The sequence below is a fragment of the Hirundo rustica genome, chromosome 7 (assembly GCF_015227805.2).
Source record: "Hirundo rustica isolate bHirRus1 chromosome 7, bHirRus1.pri.v3, whole genome shotgun sequence".
Classification (NCBI taxonomy): Eukaryota; Metazoa; Chordata; class Aves; order Passeriformes; family Hirundinidae; genus Hirundo; species Hirundo rustica.
Genome location: NC_053456.1, coordinates 15,646,000 through 15,666,709, shown reverse-complemented (window position 1 = coordinate 15,666,709; position 20,710 = coordinate 15,646,000). Strand labels below are relative to the sequence as shown.

At 51.8% G+C, this 20,710-nt stretch overlaps 2 protein-coding genes across 3 annotated transcripts; both read right to left on the bottom strand.

Annotated features, from left to right (window-relative positions):
• Nucleotides 1–248: 248 nt before the first annotated feature.
• Nucleotides 249–6,053, bottom strand: ZFAND2B (zinc finger AN1-type containing 2B). Of its 2 annotated transcripts, none has more exons than XM_040069563.1 (9): nt 5,950–6,053; nt 5,150–5,244; nt 4,590–4,721; nt 3,788–3,939; nt 3,229–3,336; nt 2,993–3,062; nt 2,373–2,449; nt 1,685–1,766; nt 249–1,424 (listed from the first exon to the last, which is right to left on the bottom strand). In XM_040069563.1, the coding sequence occupies exons 1-9, from the start codon at nt 6,002–6,004 to the stop codon at nt 1,386–1,388; spliced, it is 810 nt and encodes a 269-aa protein (XP_039925497.1). In that variant the 5' UTR covers nt 6,005–6,053; the 3' UTR covers nt 249–1,385. The 2 variants fall into 2 exon arrangements, with proteins under 2 accessions (XP_039925497.1, XP_039925498.1); XM_040069564.1 differs by having other exon boundaries at nt 1,685–1,763.
• A 435-nt stretch (nt 6,054–6,488) lies between these two features.
• RETREG2 (reticulophagy regulator family member 2) lies at nt 6,489–20,643 on the bottom strand. Its single transcript, XM_040069560.2, has 9 exons — nt 20,348–20,643; nt 18,040–18,146; nt 13,279–13,309; nt 12,423–12,558; nt 10,999–11,083; nt 10,086–10,223; nt 9,673–9,767; nt 8,648–8,783; nt 6,489–7,935 (listed from the first exon to the last, which is right to left on the bottom strand). The coding sequence occupies exons 1-9, from the start codon at nt 20,560–20,562 to the stop codon at nt 7,211–7,213; spliced, it is 1,668 nt and encodes a 555-aa protein (XP_039925494.1). The 5' UTR covers nt 20,563–20,643; the 3' UTR covers nt 6,489–7,210.
• Between the last annotated feature and the right edge of the window lie 67 nt (nt 20,644–20,710).

Sequence of the window (20,710 nt, the reverse complement as noted above, 5' to 3'; positions counted from 1 at the left end):
GGGGTCAACTGGCAGCTCTGCCGTGAGGTTGAGCTCCTTGGGCTTAGGTGGGCAAGGGGTTGTGCAGGCTGTCAGCACCTGTTCCATCCCCACACAAAAGGCTGAGCTTGGCAGGGGGCTGCACCCCAACAGCCATGGAAGAGCAGGGAAACTGGTGTCCCCTCACCCCTGTGTGCCCCCCCCCCTTCAACCACCATCCACAGAGATAGGCCACTCTGGGCTGGACACCAAGCAACTGCTCCCTCAGGTACCTCTGTACCTTGTGCTATGCTTTTATTTTCTCCCAAGCAGCTCTTTGACAACTCTCAGCATTCCCTGGACCCAGCCTGAACCCCCCCTGCCCTCAGCTGCTCAGAGCAGGACAGAACCAGGCACAGCCCTGCAGGCAGGAACGGTTACAGCAGCAGGTGGGAAAGTGGCACAGCTCTACATGGCTGCAGACCCCCTGCAGGACAAATCCCCTCCACCCAACCAGGCTCTAGGCTCAGGGCTTTGTTTCTAAGTAGGGGTTGTGTGCTTTTGCTATCCAGAAGGGGAATCTCAGCAACACAGCTGGGAGAAGGGAGGCATTCCTATCCCAGCAGCATTTAAACAGGGTCCTGTTGAAGTTTAGGACAGCAGAGAGCAGCCAGCAGCAGGAAGGTAGCTGCAACCATCCCATGTGTGTGACGCTGGCATTCAAGTCACTGCCAAGGTTACTTAATATATTGAACCAGAAAGGAAATGCAGCTCCATTCAGTCTCAGAGAGGACCCAGCCAACAGGGCAGGGTAAGGCCCAACATACTCCTGTGCATGCAAACAGTAGGGAGGCACCGAGGGTGTCAGGAGCGGGGAAGGGGCTGCCTTCACACTGCACATGGGAGGCTGCACATTCAGCTGTGCCATGCCCAAGCAAGCCACATTTGCTCTTTGCTGAGGGGCTGGCATGGCCTGGCCCTCCCCAGGGCATGGAATCCAGCCACCCATTACAGAAGGCAGCCACATCCCAGCTGTATGTTTGAGCATGCAGAGATATTCCCACACAGCTCTACCCTTCCCCCACAGTCCCAGCAGTGTTGGGATGTAGCTGTGGCAACTGTGGGTAAGTGCAGACCCTGGATTGCTGCTCGCTTTGGTCAGCGTGTACCCAGCCCTGTCCTGTACAGTCTTCACCTCCCCAGAAGCATCAGCAATTTGCTGCACTAATTTTATATAGGTACTAGGGCCGAAGTGTCAGTGTATATTTGGTGGCTTACAGCTCCCAGGGAGATGAGCTGTCCTTGGCAAGGGGCTCTTGGTACCAGTGTCCGGGCCAGAACTCCCCGGCATCCCTGTGTGAGGCCAGAGCCGTTCCTCAGGTCGCAGGCGTGATTCTATGTCCACTGGCACACCCTGCCTCACCTGCCTACGACATGCTGCAGTTTGATGGCTTTGAACCGTGTGCCTGGAACAGAAAGAAGCACACGGTGAGCGAGGGCAAGCAGGTTTCTTCCCCTCTCCAAGAGAGCACATCCAGTGCTCAAGTTCCCAGAGCTGTGTGCCCAGCAGTGATGCTGCCACTGCCCCAGGCTGGGCTGCCCTCCTGGTGAGGAAACCCAGGCTAGACAGAGCCCAGAGTAAAGCACAACCCGGGAAAGCCTCCTCCCTCAGACAGACAAGGATCAACCCCACGACAGTGCAGAGCCCATACTCAGCCTCACTCACCTGCCGCTGCGACTGCTGGTACTCGGCTTCGCTCGCTGACAGTGCCTGGGCCAGTGCCAGATCCTCCTCCTCCTGTGTGCTGCTGGGACAGTGGGGCATTGTGTGCCTCAGCCTCCCTCAGGCCCAGCGGCTGAGTGCTCAGAACCCTTCTGAGTTTCAGCATCTCACTGCAAACCCCCAGCATATCTTAGGGCAGTGAGCAACAGAGTAACTTTCAACAGGCATGGGGTTGGGGAGGGAGCAGAGGATCCAGCTGGGGCTGGCAGCCAGAAATCTGGGGCAAGGAGAGCCATGTTAAGTCCAGTCTGTGAGACAGTGCTTTTAGCAGCACTGGGCACTGTGCCTGGGGACATGAGCTCCTGGGTGTCCTCCATGAACACCCCTACTCCACCTATCATGCCCCAGCCAAACCCATTAGCTGACAAGTGGTCAGACAATGGTTTGCCCTGCTCTGTGTGTCAGTCCCTGTCCCCTACCAGCACCCCTAGGACTGAGGGCTCGCTTGCTGAACAGAGTTCCCTGTTGGCTCTGGACTCTTCTTTTTTTCCCCTGTCAGCCACAGAGAGGCATCATATGGAAACACGTGCTGAGAGCAATGTTATCCCAGAGGCACATGATGCTTCCCCAGGCACCTTTCACACACAGGCTGAGTGCACACCACACCACACCACGTGTTTTGGGGCTGTACCTGGGGGACTGTGCTGAGCTGCGTGCTGACTCTGCCAGGGACAACTCCAGAGCTCGCTGCAGTGCCTCTTCCTCGCTCTGAAACAAAACACATTGTCACCAGCTTGGCCAGGGTGGGGAGCAGGAGGCAGCCCTGAAGCACATGTGGCAGATACAGTCTTTCCTGGCCAAGGGTGGGCAACTATCTCTCTGGGAAGCCAGACACAGGCAAGGTGAAAAACTGGGACTCTGGACAGTGCTCTCCCCCTGCCCAATGGGACACATCCCTGCTTGCTAATGCTGGAGTATGCCAAGAATACCAGTGGAAAGCAACTTCCAGTCTCCTCCAGCCTTTGCTTGTACAGCAAGCAAAAGACAACAACTAAGGAAAGACAACACCCAAGGAAAACAGCTGGTGTACTTTGCCCCTTTGGGGAAGCTAAGCACCAAGCACAGCTGAGAGCTGGCATTTGCAGGCACCAGAGCAAGCTCTGATTTCCCACAGAGCATTCAGGATCACAGTCTGCCAGAAAAGGCCAGCTAGGAGCACAGTCACATAGAGCATGGGCTAGAAAGCAGTTGTTGCAGTCACTTCCTAGAGGGCATAGAAAGCACCCCAAATGCCCAGGCCAAGCCACTCACCAGCCCATTCTGCAGCATGACAGCTGGAGGGGAGGTGCTGCGAGTCTGCGACGCAGCTGCTCTGCCACCCCTGCAAGCAGAAGAAAAGCTGCATTACGGTCAAGGCAGGGAGCCCTGGTATGACCATCAGTCCTGCTGAGGCACAAGAAGGGAGCTGTTGCTCTGGTGTGCCACGGAGAGCCAAGCTGAGCCTGGTCATGCCCACCTCAGAATTACAAGTCAGGCCATCACCTCACCTGGCAGAGGCTGGAGAAGAGGAGCTGTCTGCTGGCCGGGCAGCTCTGCTGCTTGATGCAGTGGCTATTTTGGAGGAGGATGCCTGGGCTCTGGTAACCGCAGCATGCCTAGGACAGATAGGACACCTGTAAGAAACTGTTTTATCATCATGAGCAATTCCAAGGCATTGAACACCTTGGGATATCAAGCTGGATGAGAGAGACACCTCCCTGGTTCCTCTTCCTCCCATGTTGTAGCTGTTACTCACAAGAGTTTCAAGGGCTGTTTCTCTCCCTGAAACCTTGTACCGGGACAGGCAGAACCCATAGGTACAGAATAAGGGGTTGGGGAAAGAAGCAAGAGCAAAGCACTCAGCAGGTAGTATTGACAGCTTTTGTTGCAGGAGAGACTGTCCACACTGGTGTGCTTGGTGCTGCAGGAGGACACACCAGCACACAGGGCAGGGAGTGTGAGAATGCAGCAGTCCCAGACAACAGGTCAGGAGCAGCTGGGCCTCTTCTCTGTCACCCATCTGTCAAACACAGTCCCACCTCTCCCAGCCTGTTCTCAGGCCCTCACCCTGCTTTGGAAAGGGGATGCCCTGCCCCAGTGCAGTCATGGTCCAGAGGGTGCCGGTGCTTGAGGCAGTAGTTCTTGTGGCACTGGTCACAGATCACCTTCATCATCTCCTTCTGCTTGCAGCCAGGCTTCAAACACTTGTTGGTGAAGATCTGAAAGATGACATGGCAGTGGTGAAAAGGAACATGAGTTAAGGGGCTGGGGCTATCCCTTCTCTCCATGCCAGGCCCTGGGCACTGACCAGCCTTCCCCACCAGTGTATCTTCTGCAAGGCTTGGAACTTTGTCTCTGAATACTTTCTTTAAGTGTCTCTGAATAATTTCTTTAGATAGGTCATTAGTAATTCACTGGTGCTTCAGTCTCCATAGACAAGTCTCCGCAACCATAGAATGCACAGCAGGAGAAAGAGTGCCTTGCCCAGGGACTCCTGCCCTCCATGCCAGTGCAGTGGGGATAGCCCAGGGCATTCCAGCTGCTTCTGGGCTCCATTCCTGCAGGGCCATCTCCCTGCAGCAATTTAATCTCCTGGCAAGATGGGGTAGCTAACTGCTGATTGCATTTTCCTAATAGCAGCATGTAGTTTCCCGTCCTTATATCCCAGGTGGCTGCCCAGCCCCATTCCATCACCAGCTTGTTCCCAGACTGCCTCCACAAAGCCCTGAAGATGCGCACACTTCCAGCTCACCAACCCTCTCTGCCATCAGCCTGTGTCAGAGATAGCACCGGGCAGGGCTGAATCTGTGCTGTTTTCATCCCATTCCCAGGCTCCATCAGAGACCTGGCAGAGCCACGCAGTACACACCTTGCGCTTGCGTTGTGCAGGGTCAGACTTGCAGTCACGGTCAATGTGCTCACCCACCACAATATCAGGCATCTCCTCCCGCCTCACAGGGACTGGGGTGTTGCAGAGGGGACATACTGGGACCTGCACATCCTGCAGAGACAACAAAAGGGACGTGGAAGCAGGTAGCTGAGCAACCTTGAGTGCTGCAGTGTCATCTCTCTCCCTTTAGGACCTGCCTACCATGGTTTCCACAGCTTCAGCTGCAGTTTGAGATCCTGCCCATGACCCTCCAAACAGCTTGCACAGCAGGTGCAGAGGCACAGACATAGACTCTGGGAAAGGGAAGATGGTATGGCTGGGAGATGCCCAAACCACTTTACCCAGTGGGAGAGGGAGGGCTGGATGTTTGGTGGCACTGAGATGCAGATTCTGGCTTTCAGGTATGTCTTCAGACTCAGCACTCATCCCAAGGGGGACTGCTCAAGTGACCACGTCACCACAGATTATCATGACAGGTGGCTGGAAAAGCTCAGCAGCTCCATGCAGAAGGGCAGATGAGATCTGCTCTCTGCACTTACCTTCTTGTAAGCAGAGGTGCAGTCATGCTGGGCATAAGCGATGTGGTCGGTGCAGAAGATCTGCTCGCAAGCATCACACTTCAGGGGAAGGAAGTCTAGGAGCAGGATATGGCATGGGCAGAGAGCATGGAGATCAGTATTGCCCACCCGCAGTCCAAAGGGCTTCCCGACGGCACAACAGCGACCTGCGGCAAAGCCAGGGCCGCACCTCTCATCCCCCACCATGAAAACAAAAGGGCTACAGGTCCATAGCAACGTCTTCAGAAATACCCAGGGCTCCTCCTCCAAACGTGCCGTCCTCGAGATCAGGAGTAGCATCCTGAATCACACCGAGCTCCCCGTGAGCTGCCGGCCTCAAACCGATGGGAAGCGACGCTGCCACAGCCGCCCCGGGCTTCGCCCACAGGGATAACCGGGGTATAGACGGGCCCCGCGTGTGGCCTCCCCAGCCTGCAGCACCGAGGGCCGGCAGCGCGGGTGCCCTGCCCCGCTACGCCCGGGCAAGAGCCGCTGCCCACCCGGGTAGAGCCACCGGCGGACACCCGGTCTACCGGCACGGACAGCCAGTCCCGCCCTAGCGGGGTGTCCACGGGTACGGCAAGGACCAGGGACCCCTCCGCCAAGGGCAGCACGGGCGACACGGCCGGCCCTTCAAGCCCCGCTCCCGAGCGGGCGCCCGGCACCGCCCCGCCGCCTCCCCGCAGGCCGGGCTGCCCGGTCCGCGCTCTCCGGGCCCGAGCCCGCCGCCGTCTCGCCGGCGTCCGACCCGTGCCCACCCCCCGGGTCCCCCCGGCGCTCACCCAGGCGCTGGCAGGCGGACCAAGAGCAGTGCGCGCCCAAGTCCGGGAACTCCATGGCGGCCCCGCCGCCACCGGCACCGGCGGCCCCGCCGCGCCCGCTTCCGGCGGGGCGTCACAGGCGGGGCCAGGCACAGCCCCGCCCCGAGGATCCGAGCGGCCCCCGCATCCCCCGCACGTCCTTCCTGGGACCCGTGGGAAGACTAGCTCCAGAGACCAACCCCGGCGCTGAGAGAAGGCTCCGGGAAAGGCGGAGTCCACGAGGGCCAGCGTCAGAACCATCCCGCCCTGCCAGGCCAGCAAGAAATGTCTCAGCCCCCATGGGACAGCTTGAACTTTTCCCTCCGTCCTTCCTCCCCCGCCCCAAGGGACACAAACCACGGATCCTGCCGTGGAACAGAGCTCCTGGCTCTATTCTAGTCACCTCGGAGTCTCCAGGTGACATGCTGTGATGCCCACCAGAGCACAGATCGGGTGCGAGAAGGGTCAGTGGTGCGGAAGGCAAGAGATGCCGTGGCAGCAAGAAACACTGGAGTACTGAACAGGGCCAGGAGTGAATTTCATTGATTGCAAAAAAAAAAAAAAAAAAAATCAACTCCACAGCCACCCAGTAAAAGAACTCAAATGAGACAGGAAAAAAAAGCAGGTATCACCCAACACCCTGTTCCAGCAGTGACACAAAAGACAGTAACAGTCTGCAGAAGAGGTCTTTGCACAACACCCGCCTGCCCTTGTTCCCTTACTGCTACCCTCTGCTCCAAAGACCCCTTTCCCTTTGTTTGCCCCTGAGAGCCACATTTGACTGTGCACCCCATCCCTCCCCCCAGACAAAACCAATGAAAGTTAAAATTATTTACACTTTTAGCCATTTAAAAACCCAATAAAATAAGATTGCATATGTCCTACTGGGGATGTGGGTATTAGCAGCGGCTACAGCTAGCTCGGTACTCAGCGTGCAAAACAAATGACAAACAGAAGACAGACCGAAATACTGCACCATTACTAGGAAGCATTTGCTGGGGTTGGTGTTTCAATTGTGGCATAAGACTTCTAGAAGCCGGCTCCTCCCCAGCTGCAGGACCTCCTGCTCAGCCAGTGAAAGCCAGGCTCTAGAAGGATGGAAAGGATTCATACACAGCACATTAACACTGATGCATTTCCATCCCAGTCAACACAAACATCTAAAAACCCACTGCACATTCACTGTGGGAGTTCTTCCTTCTTTCCAGTGATGATGGAGAAAAAGGGGGAGCACAGGTAAGACCTAAGACATAGATGCTGCTGTCATCACTGCCTCCTCCTCATCTCCTTGCTTTGGCAGCTCAGCAAGCATGGGAGAGGATGGAGATGGAGCAGCCTCTTGTGCCTCCTGCTCCTCTCCAAACCCCAGCTCTACATCCATTTGCTCCAGCTCCCCCTGATCCAGTAGCTCAAAGTCATCTGCTTCCTCCTCATCCTCTGGTGGAGCTTCTGTCTCTGTCTCCACCACTTCGCTCTCTGACAGGTGTGCTTGGAAGCTCAGTTTCTCTTCAGGCTCCGTGGGGAGGAACTCAGAGAGGGGGGGTCCCTCACTGGCCTCTGAGGACCGCAGGAGGGCAGAGAGGGTGTTCTGCACCGCTGTGGTGATAGCAGTGGTGACGATCTCCTCGCTCAGCGTGTTAATGCAGATGCCCAGGCCTGGGGCAGGGACAGTCTTTGGCTCTGCATTGCCTCCTGCCGCTTGCCCACTCCCATTGAAGTGCGTATTTACAAAATGGAGAGGAGACGCAAGGCGAAGGATGGAGAGGTCAGAGTCCGTGGCCTCTTTGTCAGCAGAGTGCAGCTCACAGGCAGCATGGGCAAGCTCAGGACTCAGAGGCACATCAAACGCATCTTCATCACTTTGTGGTCCCAGGTCTCTGGAATGATATTCTTCCACAGATGGAAACTCTGCCAGGTCCTTGGAAAATGACTCCTCTGGCTCACTGTGCAGGCTCTGCTGATCCAGGTCTGAAAGGCACCAGCATTAAGGTACAGGTTCCCCCACCTTGACCTCTCACCCACCCTCCCCCAGCTGACACACCACAGCTGACTTGCAGGTACCTTCCCCATCCTTGGAGCACAGCAGGAAGAGGTCTGCAGTTATTCCCCTCTGCCAGAGGCATGATTCACATGGAATGATTCTTTTGTGATCCTGTTCTATGTGCTCTATGCTCAGAGGGGACTTCCTGCTCCAGCTCACACTCTCTGCGTTTAGAACCCCCCATTAAAACTTTCAAGGTCAGGGAAATTGTGCTTACATCACCTGCCTGGTCCTTCCCAGACACCCAAGTGGCCACTGAGTGGCTTACCTCCATGTTCCTCACCACTAAACAGTCCTTCCCTGAGCTAGTAAGTCTGACCTGTTTCACCCACCATCATATGTGGGTGTTTGGCTATCCTATTCAGTGATTTCTGTGGGATTTTGTGGGTGGCCTTGCTTCCTTGCTGGAGTCACAAGACGGCATCGCTTTGTGGGGCAGTAATTAGAGGCCGATGTCTACCCAGGACCACTTATGATCAGCCATGAAGTCAGGGCACGCTGCAGTACTTTTCCTTCCTCTTTTCAGTGCTCTTCCCATGCAAATAGCTGGGTTCTCTCCCTGTCCTCCCATTTGTAAGACCCATTGTTCTGGGCCAAAACACTGAGGATAATGGGGCAGCAAGATGTCCCATTATGTACCTTCAGAAACGTCCGTCAGCTGTGGGGTGGTAGCCCTTGAAACAGAAAAGCCCCCACTCTCCAGGATAGAAGCCTCCTCATCAGAGAGCTCAGAATCTGTGATTGACAGTGCCAGGGCAGTTTTCTTCACATCCACCTGCATGGGATGAAGGCAGAGAGACAAATTCCTGTGTGTCTAAGTACCCATGCTGCCTATGGGCACCTCCAGACTTTCCAGGCAGAAATCCTTGCTGGCGGGACAGTATGATGGCAAAGTGCTCCCTGCACTGGAAAGAAGGGCAGTCTCAGCTCACTGGCTTTTCTGCAATAAATCACCGCCTGGAGGTTTGCCTGCCCTCAGTGAAGAACACAAAAGAGACAGCACAAGATGGAACGAGATTGTAGGAGTCTCAGAAGGCTTTGATCCTTCTTCCTCTCCTGGGATCACCAAGGAGAATACTCCTTCCCTTTTGCATTCACACAGAGTGCAAGAAAGCTTCATACAAGTAGCAGTGGTTCAAGTATCCACATTCCTTTGGAAAAAGGTTTTCCACCTCACAGCTCAGCTACATGTCCAGAGCTGCTGCTTGGTTTGTTTCTGCGGTATGAATATAGAAAGGTCACACACAATCTGTCTGAAAACAGAGAACTGCGTAAGACACACTAGAGCCGCTCAACTCCCTTTTCCAGTTTTGAGGAGCACCTGCACATTACAGCAGGGGAGTTCATTTCTTCACGAGACACTCATTCCCTGAGCATGAAGCATAACCATCAAAGTAATTCTGAGGTCAGCAGAAGGCTGGGGCATGGTTAGCCCTGCCCTGCTATGGCGTCACCAGCTCTGTGGCACCGAGTTCTCAATACCAAGACTGAAGACAATGGCCTTCGTCAAACACATGCCCTCCTCCCCTTAGAATTCTGCAAAGAAGTGATTTATTGCTCTGCTGTGTTATCATTGCTGCTGTACTCAGACCACCCCTTGGTTCTCAAGCTGCTATAGACCAGAGAGGAGGGACTAGCTCCTGCTAAGCTCCTTGTGTTCTTACCACTGGGGAGAAGCCTGACAGCTCTGCTTCACTCTCACTCTCTGTCTCTGCTGTTGGCTCATCACCTGCTGCAGGCTCGCTCTTCCCTTGTCGCTCTATGAGAAAGAGAAGAAAGGCTTTACATGATACTGAAATATTTTCTGCCTTTATGTATCTTTCCCCTACTTCCCCTGTGAAAGTGTGCAGGGTTCCTGGAGACAAGCATAATCTCTTGCTCTCATGTGCTGTTCTCAGGATCACCAGGAAGCACACAGTTGCCCTCCACATAACCCTTAAGTTTCCACCTCTCTTCCCCTGCTCCTCTGCAGCCTGTCACCACACAGTGTTGGCAGACGTGATCTATTGTTGTTTTGCTATGGCTCCACCCTAGGAATACAGCACTAAAAAGAGCTAGAGAGAAGGTGGTTCCTTACTCTTCTTCTCATGCTTGTGGTGCAGCGTCTCTGCCTTCATACTGTAGTCCAGTTTCATCAGGACAGGCTCCAAACGTGTGTACATCCTCTGGATCAGCTCATGGTAGACCACCAGAGGCCAGAGCAGAATGCTGAGCACTGTGGACATGGAATGCAGGGACTGTGAGGGACAGATCAAGCAAAACCCGACTCTTCCTGTGGTGCCACTGATAAAGTCTCCAAGGGAAACACGTTTCAATGGCATGTGCTTTCCCACCTGACTGCCTATAAATCCTCATCCATGGCTCTTCTTACTCATTGCAAAGCAGCTTGATCAATCAGGTTTCACTGCCAGATCTTAGATAGAATATAGATTTATGCTAATATGAAGTATAAGCCCTTCTCTTCAGCCACTGCACCCCAGACCCAACATGCAACAGAAGCCCTGAAATGAGCTTAAATGAGAATTAAAACTAAGCATTACCAAAACTTTTATACAGGTAGCTGCGTAGAGCTCATGTGTAAATGCACTTGCAACAGAGCACTAGAGAAGAGTTATTAGGGACTCATGATGCAGTGAAAAGGTCTATTTACCCAACATGCAGCTTTGTTAACAACACTCTTGATAAGGATTTGCCCACATTAGGAGCTGAGAGACTGTAACTTCCGGCTTCCCCGGAGCCTCAGACAGCACAGCCTCAGCAGGGGCGATCAGTGGGCACTAATGTCTTAGTCACGACTCCCTCTTCTGCCTTTGCAGCTGTACTGCATGCACACGCTTACAGAGACTTCCTGGAACATATTTCCCTGTAAACTGATTCATCATCTAGCATAGATCCCCTTGAGAAAACTACAAATCTGCTTTTTCCAGCCTATCAACAGCCCAGTTAGGTCATGTCTCAGCTTAAGTCAGACAAGCACTGCTTATACTCACAAATGATGTAGGAGATCATTATGCCTGGAACATAGTGTCCAACTACAGCCAGAATCAGGCAGCCTGAACAGACACTCATGCAGAACTGAAGGAAGAAAGAGGAACAAACAGAAGTGACAAGAGGCAGAGATACATCTATGCAACCCATGCCAGAAACCCATTTAGTGCAACATGAGGGATGGCCCTAACCAAGTCAGTCAGCCAGCTCTGCACCAAGTACATTCAGGTGCTGACAATCACAACTCAGCTAGGCTGGGTTAAACTGTAAGCGTTAGAGGTTCAAGCGCAGGATGACCAAGGTAACCCAATGGCCCAATAAAACAACCCAAAACTTTATCAGACAGTTCTTTACGAAGTAAATTGCATATCTCGAGGATATGATGGATTATTGCAAATTTCCACTCATACATCTCTCTTCAGAGCCCAGCACTACAGGTGAAAACTGTACTGTCCCGACAGACAGGAACCTGTTAGAGAGTCACCAGATGCTGTGCCACTGCTGTGCCATAAACCAGCTGGCAGAAGCATTAGCAGAGCCCATGCACCCATCAGACTAGAACCTTTCTCCTCTGGAAAAAATGAAGTATAATGGTGCAGCCCTGATGGCTTGTCTTACATTCTCCTGGGGGCAGAGATGCAGGCGGGGGAAGTGAGAATAAACAATCTGTAAACCAGGGCATGGGTTCAGATATGGGCTATATCCTGCAATTACAAGTTCAATTCATAACGGAGAGGGTCTGCAAAAGCTAAGGTTCCTCTATGGGCTTTGCTCCCAATGAATTCATTCTTTATGGGCATCTTCGGACCTGGTCTTTTACTTCCTGTGGCTGGGACAGAAAAGGAGTAGCAAGTAGTGTTAGAAACCCACTCCTTTCAGCACACTTAACGCCAGGAAGCCTGACACAATCCTAGTGGTTGGTCTGTCCTACTTTTTGTGATGCAAAGGCAGTCCCTGTCTACAAATCCTTTCCAAACAACATACATCACAGCCATTAGAACATGTTTAGTGACAAGTTTCCATACACTCAGAAACAGCGCTGCATTTGGACTTTGCTAGCAACAATCTTGGCTAGTGAAATAGGACCAGCCTAAGAATGAAACTCGTGAAAGGGCCAGAGACTGTAGGCTTCCCTTTTTTTTCTCCCCAGACCCAATCTAAGAGCTTCCTTTGCACACTAAGAAATGAAATCAAGTACAGCAAGCCATTCACAGGAGGGGTTAAGTTCAGCTCCAGTTTACAAATACTGGAAGTTAATTACTCATTATTGAAACTTCCCATGGCACAGAATCGGCAAGGAATGAACAGCAAATATCAGACAGGGATAGCAATTGTAAAAATATTGAATTTACATTCTTCTATCTCTTAAGGCACTAGTAATGGAAATAAAAGCCCCTGCACAGAAGAGTAGGTATCTCCAGCTTACCTTGGCAGGATTTTGCCTCTTGTACTGTAGCAGTTCCTGCAGGTACAGCCTGAAGGTGACCCAGCTCTCTGCCAGACAGTGGCACAGCTCAGGAACACTGAGCAGGTGAGGTTGTGCCCCTGAAGTCACCCCCTCACTAGAGACAGACAAGAGCAAGAAGACAATCTTTGAACATGGTCTGTTTTCCTGGGGGAGAGGAACAGCTGCACCAGGAAGCAGAGCTCCCTACCAAAGGCTTGACAATACTGACTGCATTTTCAACTGAACTACGGAAGATGCTTGATTTGGAGACACTTTTTCCCTTCTGTCGGGAAGAAGGTCAAGAGACACCTGTGCAAAGCAGCAGCAGATACCATGCCAAAGAATCCCCATGCCACAAGCCCAAGATGCAAAGCAGTTTACTCAAAGCCACGCAGACAGAAGCACAGGAGGTGGAACTAGTTATGTAGCCTCCTCTGGCACCAAGTCCAAGGTAGACAGAATGTGGTGCTCAGACCTACAACCACAGCCAAGGATGAGAGAGCATGTTCAGCCTGTGGAAAGTCAGCCTCAGTGGTCTCCTTCTCTCTGGAGGACTCTTAAAATAGTTCAGGAGAGATCCAGGGAAGAAACCTAAGAGCTCCTAACATTCAGAAGTACTTGAACTTTATTGCCCCTGAAAGAACACTAGCTTTCCCCAGTCTCAAACTGTGGCTCCTGAGCTGATAAGCAGCTACTAGTGCAGAAGTCACTAGCAGTGTTCAACAGCAGGAGCCATGCAGTTATTGACAACAGAAAAAAAGGACAGGTGAGATCACCATACTAAATTAAGGCTTCCCCACTCTCCCCACTCCCAAGAACACATCTGTTAGCTTACCTCTCTCCTCCTGGCTCCTCTGATGGCTGTGCTGTAGAGAGAACACAGCAGGTTAGTCAGCCATTTTTTACTTAAAAATACAACCAATTTTTACCAGTTGAACAGAGCAGAGCTGGAGATGTGTCATCCTTAGCTAGGGATGCACCCTGGGGACCTTCTTTGTGCTCGCACACAAGCAGGAATCACTGGCTTGGAGCCTGAGCTGCAAAGGCTTTAGTGAAACGTGCCGGGAGACTTGGAGCAGCAGAGCTCTGGTCTCTGAGCACCCCAGCACACTTTGCAACCCAACATGCACACAGGGCAGGGCACTCATATCTGAGGTGTGTCCCAGTGCTTACATGGGGATCTCTGGCAGAGATCCAGGGATCATGCAGCTTTTGCTGGTGTCCCACATGTCTGGGCACTGCCATTCTCACAGTGGGTGCCAGCACTTGTCATTCAAAGAGAGCTGCCAGCACAGTTTTGGAGCTGGGCAAAGCTTCAGCTTCCATCTTGGAGCTAAACATGGCACCAGGAGGTCTGAGCGGCATTTCCCACTGACCAGCCCAGTCCTTGGCAGGATGCTATGTACAAATACCAGATGCTATGTCCCTGCTGTCTCCATCCTCTCTCATGGAATTAAGTAACAAATAGCAGTCTTGTAAATAATTTTCTAATTTTAGGGCTCTTTGATGTGCCTTGACAGCCTTTTGTGCCAGGCACAGATATAACTACACTTCTAAGGTCCATCACTCTGGATAAGGACAAGGGAAAAGCTCTCCCATTCCTCTCTGCAATGAACCTAGTGATGATCAAACAGGGACTTAGTTCATGCAGTACTGAAGAGAAGAGTGTTTTTTCAACGGCAGAGGTCACGTATGATTATGCTCTGCTTTTAGATACACTGAGAAAAAAAAATTTCTAAGACAACTGAAATTCATGACTCTGGCTGCTCACAGATTTGGATATCCTGGCAAGCTGACTGGTGTCTCAGGATGAACAGGGCTCAACCAAAGCTCTTCTATCAACACAGTCTTTGTAAGTCTCCTGTGTTTAACAATGCCCTGTTCATGCTGTGACAGCTCATTGAGGTCTCCTCTCCTGTACTAGTCCACCCGCCGTCCTAGAGCTGGCAGGGACTGATGTATCTTTGGTGCTGTCTGACCAGCAGCAAACGTGGTGCATGAGGTTACAACCCTAACCCTGTCCCCCATGTAGCATGTCACTATGTCAACAAAACTAAAATAAAAGAGGAGAGTTTAACCTCAGAGACTAGGCTTATAGAAATGAGCTAAAGAAATGCAACATGTGCAAAAAGGGGTTTAAATCCTCCCTGGAGTCACCAGCCAGGCACAAAACCCAAGGGTGGCAGTGGCTACCTCAGGGAAATGCACCAAAGACGTGAACAACCATCACTGCAATCACGCAGCGAGACTTCAGACTCCACCCAACTCAAACCACAGAAGAGACCAACTGCTTGTAGCAGCCCTGCCACCCTTCTCCCAAGACACAGGATGTTGGGCCAAGTCTGCCAGACTCCTCCTCCCGCTGCAGGCACTGCACCAGCCAGCTCACACAGTAGAGCAGGAGGCCAACCACCCAGGGAGGAGGCGATTCTTTGAGAGCATGACCCAGATTTCCAGTAATCAGGCCTGACAAGAGGAGTCGACTGCTCTTAGACTGAGGTGCCATTTGCTCCTCTGCCCATGAGCACTTGGCATGGCGGCTGGGGCAGCTCTCAGAGGGAGCCTGGGCTGCAGTGTGAACAGTATGAGTGCAGCTCCACCCCCACAGGGCAGCTGCTTCCCTCCTGCAACCGCCATTGCTGTGTTTTGTTATTGTGCTCAGGAATCTAAAGCTGCTTAATCGCAGCACACAGAAATCCAGCTCTATCTCTAAGCCTCATCTACTACCTGCACTAAATCACCGAACACATTACATCTGGCACTGGCCAGTCTGTGAGGGCTGGCTACACCAGCTGTACAGTGCATCAAAACAGGAGCTGGGACGCTCGCCACCTCTGCTGGACAGACGTGCCAGCAACACAGTAAGTGGGGTGGCACAGGAAACCCACTCCTCTACTGGCTGCAGTCATCCCAGCCATCCAAAGTACACCAGCAGAGGGAGTGAAACAACTCTCCTCAGTTGATCCTGAAGGTTTCAGAGACACTTTGGGGAGCAGAACATCTCAGCAGGCTGCAGCATCTTCACGTGATTTCAACTATTCTGGCAAAACACAAGCTGTCTTAAGATCAACAGTATGTTGATTCCTGTTGTAGTAGAGCAATCTTCCTGCTGGCCATCTCTAAGACTGGAGTCTTAGACCACTTGTAAGAACAGCTCAATTCCAAAAAACCTAGAGCATTTCCAACGGGAAATGGTCCCTTAGTTAAGGTTTAACTTCAACCTGTGCTCAAATAGTATCAAGCACCAGTATAACTAAGTTGGCAAGCAGGACACCCAGCGCAGGCCTCAGATTATCAATAACTAGCTGAAATCTTTCTGTCAGCATTTCACACTGGACTGAGGATTAGTACAAAATCACTTGACATACACCAGACTCTTCTGAGAGATCAGACAGCCATGCAGGAGTTTAGGTTACATGTTGGTACTGACAAGTTATTGCTGATGGATTCCTTGGCTCTTACAGGTTTTCAACACTTCTCCAAGAGACATTCTTCATCTGTGTGTAAACTTCAGCTAGAAAACAGGGCCCCTTTTTAAGGAGTACTAGCATTCAATTGCAACACAACAGAGGTCTTTTACAGTGCACTCTCCTGCACTGACCAAAACACAGCTGCCAAACAGTGATGCCACCAAAACATACCCATTTCAGGTGAAACTGGAGATGCTCCCTAAGTCCTTAAATAATATTTAAGTAGAACTCCATGTAGATATTGAGAAAATACCCTGCATGGGAGCTGAACATATACAGTCCCTTCTGAAAGGGCCTAAAATGTTGCACATCTTGATTCTGTCAGTGTCACCCTGATCACAGTGTGTGAGTAACTGCAAAATACATGCTGAGGTTTTAGCATTCCTTCAGAAGTCATTTTATAAGCATCTGAGACATACACAACTGTCACAAGCTGAGGTCTGTGTATGTACACGCTGACTCTTGTAGGTATGGTACTGACCCATCTTGCAGAACTCCAGAAAAGCCTAACAGGAAGCACTAAAGAGGTAAGCCACAAAGGTGCAGCTCTGCTTCAGCAGGAAGTGGAAGCCAAACAAGAACCCCTAAGTGTTCAGGAGTACCAATTCAATGGGAGGCCCCTCAGGAATGCAGAGCACCACTCCTTCCTCGCGGAAGCAAAGGAAACACGGTCCAGTGGATCATGTCAAAATCAGGGCTGTGACCTAAATGGGCACATGAGAAAGGTGTCCCTGCTCTCTGCAGCAGAAAAGCAGGAAGGCGTGAAATATGTGAAGAACACTGAGGAGAGGTGCAGTGGGAGATGCACTAACTTCGAGCAGAGCTGATGGCATAGGATGAACCTATTCCCTGGTTTTGCTGTTTCATTTGCTTTTCTTTTTTATTCTTCATGGCTCTGCATCACATAAATTTTGAAAAATTATTTTAGTATGAATTTCCTATTTCTTCTATGACAACACAACTTTTACAGGCCAAGTACTTGCTGGAATGATTCCACCCCCACCTGCCTCAATGACACCATTCTGTACTGGACACCAGGCTTTTGCATTTCTGGACACATTTCAAGCGAGGTGGTTTGGGTTGGCTTTAAACTATTCCCTTAAAAAACCAATGTGAATAAGCAGGAAATTAAATTGGCCAGTCCAGTTTAACTGCCTGGTTACCTGAATCACACAAAGCAAACAGTTTCAAGACTACAGCTGTAACGTACCTAATCTTATCAGGATTTCTGTGAAAGGATCCTTTAAGCCAGTACCCTTTTAGGTCAAATAAAGGGCACCTTACAAACACACATATAGAGGGGCTTTCATTCAGAAACTCTCACTAGAGTAGAGAGGCAGGAATGGAGGGCCCTGAGCCACCTTTGAACAGTAGCAGTAGATGCAGTAGGCAGGTCTGGGTTCCGTCATTTAATAAACTCCAAAGGAAGAGGCACTCAAAGCAGACAGCAGCCAATCCATGTCTATCATCTTTATGAGGCTATTCCTCTTGTTGCTTTTGTGTCTAATGTTGGCATAGGCCCTTCAATAAATGGGAAAGATAAGACAGATGATCAGACTCACTGATTAGCTGAAGATCAGATGCTGTTCAGCACAGGTACAATACACTAACTTGCTGCTGTCAGACCTCATCATCCACTCTTGTGGCTACCTGCCACAAGAGGTGGCTCTCATTTGCCCTGCTTCTTTCAGGGCATAAGCCCACACTGAACTTAACTAAAACCAATACACTTCCACCCCCTCCTTTCCATCCCTCAGCTCAGCTGGCCACAAGTGCTCAGACTTGAAAGATCCTTTTGCCATATTTTCAGGAGAGAAAGGACACAGCAGAACCATATAATCCCTGTCACTAACTTCTCTGGCAAGCTAGCAGGGCCCCTTAGTCACTCAAAATTAGCCACTCCTAGAAGTTCTCAGCACTGGAAGCAATTGTCCCCCATGCCCAGAGTATTAGGACACATCCTAATCCTCTGACACAAACAGATAAGAGGCAGCACCAGTACCTGGGCCTGCAGTTAAAGTAGGAATGGGACTTACATGATTGCTGAGAGAACTCAGGAAGGGCCAAAGCCATAGCCCTGCAGCTGGTAACACTAGCCACTATCTACAGCATTAATCATTACATACCTGAGAAATCAAACAGGAACCTGGGTTTCCACTTCTCCAACAAGAGGATGCCAAGAAGGGACATGCTGAGGAGAAAGAGGGGTCTCAGGGAGGTGGAGGAAAACAACCTAGAAATGAAATAGAAATTGTTAGGCAGGGAAAAGGCAGCAAATTACTGCTCTTAATGAGCAAATAGATATAGCTCAAGGCAGAAATACCCAACTGCTACGGGCCACTGTAGCAAGCATCGTACTCTACAGACGCCCACCCACACCACAATACACCTTTGCGCACCACCGGACAGCTGACTCCCAGCCATCTTCCAGCTCTCTCCTCCCCTGCTTCTGAGCTCTTCTCTAGGTTGCAAAACAAAGCCAGTGCTCACTTGTACAAGTGTTTCCAAAGCCTCAGGGTGGAGGCTCTAGATAACATAAATTGCCATAGCAGAAAATTGTCTGCAACTCAGCCTGCTTGTTGAGAACCTACATGCCATTTGTCATGGCAAGGTCCAGCACTACATGCAGGTAAATGCATCTTGCCATTCGAGATGACCATTCTCTTATCACAAACTACTCCCCGTTTCACCAGAGCCTAGCTAGCACTTAAACGGTTTAGTTGCTCACTTGACTTTATCATAAAACCCTTCATGTCCCACATCCACACACTGGCTCAAGCCACTTGCCAGCTCACACAATACTACTCACAGAGATCTGTGCAATTCCACTCAAAGAGTTTATCTTCCCCACTCCAAAGATTCAACAGCAAAGGTGCCAGGTGCCACCTGTGCCAACAGTGGCTGTCTGCATTCATCCTTTTCTCTAGTTCAGAGGAGCTGCTTTTAAGTCACTCCAGAAAGATACCAGGGAAATCCATTCACCTTTACCTCTTTAATGAACATTCTGTTCAAGAAAGGAGGAGTGGTTTTGCTTTTTTTCCCTGCTTCTCTTCAGCGAGTGTTTGCCAGTAACTAATGACAAATACACCGAACAATGACTGTAGTCAGGGAGAATCTCACAGTGCAGAGCAGGGAGGGGCTCCCACCAAGTCACAAGTGGAGAACTGGAAATGAAATGTGCCTCACTGGGCAGCACAGAACAAAAGCTGCACCTTTCATGGGCTTACAAGACCTTTAACGACCCAAACAAGAGTGTTTGCACTCCTTGTCATTAAACAGCAATTCTGTAGCTTAACACACCATCTCTGGAACAATTTCCTATTCCATCTCATTTATGTATTGCAGTTAAAAGATGCTGTCTGAATCCTCCATGGGACCCTAAATGATTTTTCCTCCTCTGCAGTATTTAAATCTCTCTCTGCTGTCCCATATTCTGGACCCTCTTTGTTCTTCTTGACCTCTTCATGCACAGTCCCTGGGCTGTCATTACCTACTACCCCTGCCATCTCCCCTGCTACCTGCACCTCTCCCCCTCCTTCTCACTCCATAGCTCTGCTCTGAGACTTTTCAGCTGGTAGAGCAGTCCAAAAGCTTATATATCTGGCTATTACGTATGCTTCTGATAATTGTACGGATGAGGGAACAGAATGTAAGTTGCCTCATCAGAGAGACTTCAAAGGCTGTTTGGTCACTTACTTTTCTCTCCTCTAACTCCAGAATCTGCCCCTTCCTATTTCATCTGCAACCAACATTTAACTCTTTCCCTGGCCACTCCTGACCTTTTCTGCTGGGAAGGCCACTGGCTGAGAGCACTTTCATCAGTAAAACTGACTCACTGTTTATACAAACAAACAGAATGTTTTTCATTCCCATCCACAGCTGGGCTCTGCCACTCACACTCTCATCTCCTCATGCTGCTGCCCTGCCGGAGAGGCAGAGAAGGGAAAACAGGAAAAGGGGAACGCTCTTGCGTCAAAACCGAGCGAAAAATCAGCACCTCCCGGTAAAGATTACCGAGCAGAAGGGTTGAAATAAAACGCCCCAGGGCAGCTGCCGATGCAGGAGGCCGTGGAGCTCTCTGACCGCAGTTACCGAGTGAAACGAACTGATAAAAACACAGATGCAAAAATTAGGCAGAAACGCGCCTGGGCGAGGCTCCAGTTAGGCCCATCTGCATTTTATTATCGCGGGACAAGGCAAATCCTCCTGGCACTTTCTCCCCTCAGGGAGGGGCCTGTTTATGCCTGTCAGAGGAAAACAGTGCGGCTACTCCCGGCTGTGCATATCCCACGGCGGTGCGGGCTGCGGGAGCGCACACCGCCGGAGCCCGGGGACATCGCCGCGGGCCGCAGAGCCGCCGCACGCTGCGGGCACGGGCACGATCCGGGCGGGCGGCACCGCCGGCCCCCGGTCCCCCTTCCCGCCCCAGCTCACCAGAGGGCCCCGCCGAGCGCGGCCGCGGTGACCAGGCTGTACAGCGGCCTCTCCCACACCAGCAGCCGCTGCGCCGTCGCCAGCGCCGCCTCCCAGCCCCGCAGCCGCTGCCGCAGCGCCGCCGCCAGACGCGCCGCCGCTGCCGCCGCCGCTTCCTCCTCCTCCTCCTCGGCCGCCGCCGCCGCCGCCGCTTCCTCGGCGCGGCCGCTCGCCATGGCTGCGGGGGGCGGGGGAGAGGGCGGAGGTGCCGCTGTCACCGGCCCGGGCGGGCGGCACCGCCTGAGGGACCGGCGGCCGCTGCCGCCGCGCGCGTGCGCCCGGGGACGGACGAGGCGGGGGTGGGATGGGGCGGGGGGGGGAACG

What these genes read in the sequence shown, in the direction of transcription:
- ZFAND2B (XM_040069563.1), bottom strand. Translation starts at nt 6,004, where the DNA reads ATGGAGTTCCCGGACTTGGGCGCGCACTGCTCTTGGTCCGCCTGCCAG. An exon ending in CTGCACAACGCAAGCGCAAG is followed by an intron (nt 3,940 to 4,589) that starts GTGTGTACTGCG and finishes GTCATCTTTCAG; the next exon opens with ATCTTCACCAACAAGTGTTT. An exon ending in TCATGCTGCAGAATGGGCTG is followed by an intron (nt 2,450 to 2,992) that starts GTGAGTGGCTTG and finishes GTTTTGTTTCAG; the next exon opens with AGCGAGGAAGAGGCACTGCA.
- RETREG2 (XM_040069560.2), bottom strand. Translation starts at nt 20,562, where the DNA reads ATGGCGAGCGGCCGCGCCGAGGAAGCGGCGGCGGCGGCGGCGGCCGAG. An exon ending in GAGGAGCCAGGAGGAGAGAG is followed by an intron (nt 12,559 to 13,278) that starts GTAAGCTAACAG and finishes GTCTGTCTCTAG; the next exon opens with TGAGGGGGTGACTTCAGGGG. An exon ending in AATGATCTCCTACATCATTT is followed by an intron (nt 10,224 to 10,998) that starts GTGAGTATAAGC and finishes CCATGTCCACAG; the next exon opens with TGCTCAGCATTCTGCTCTGG.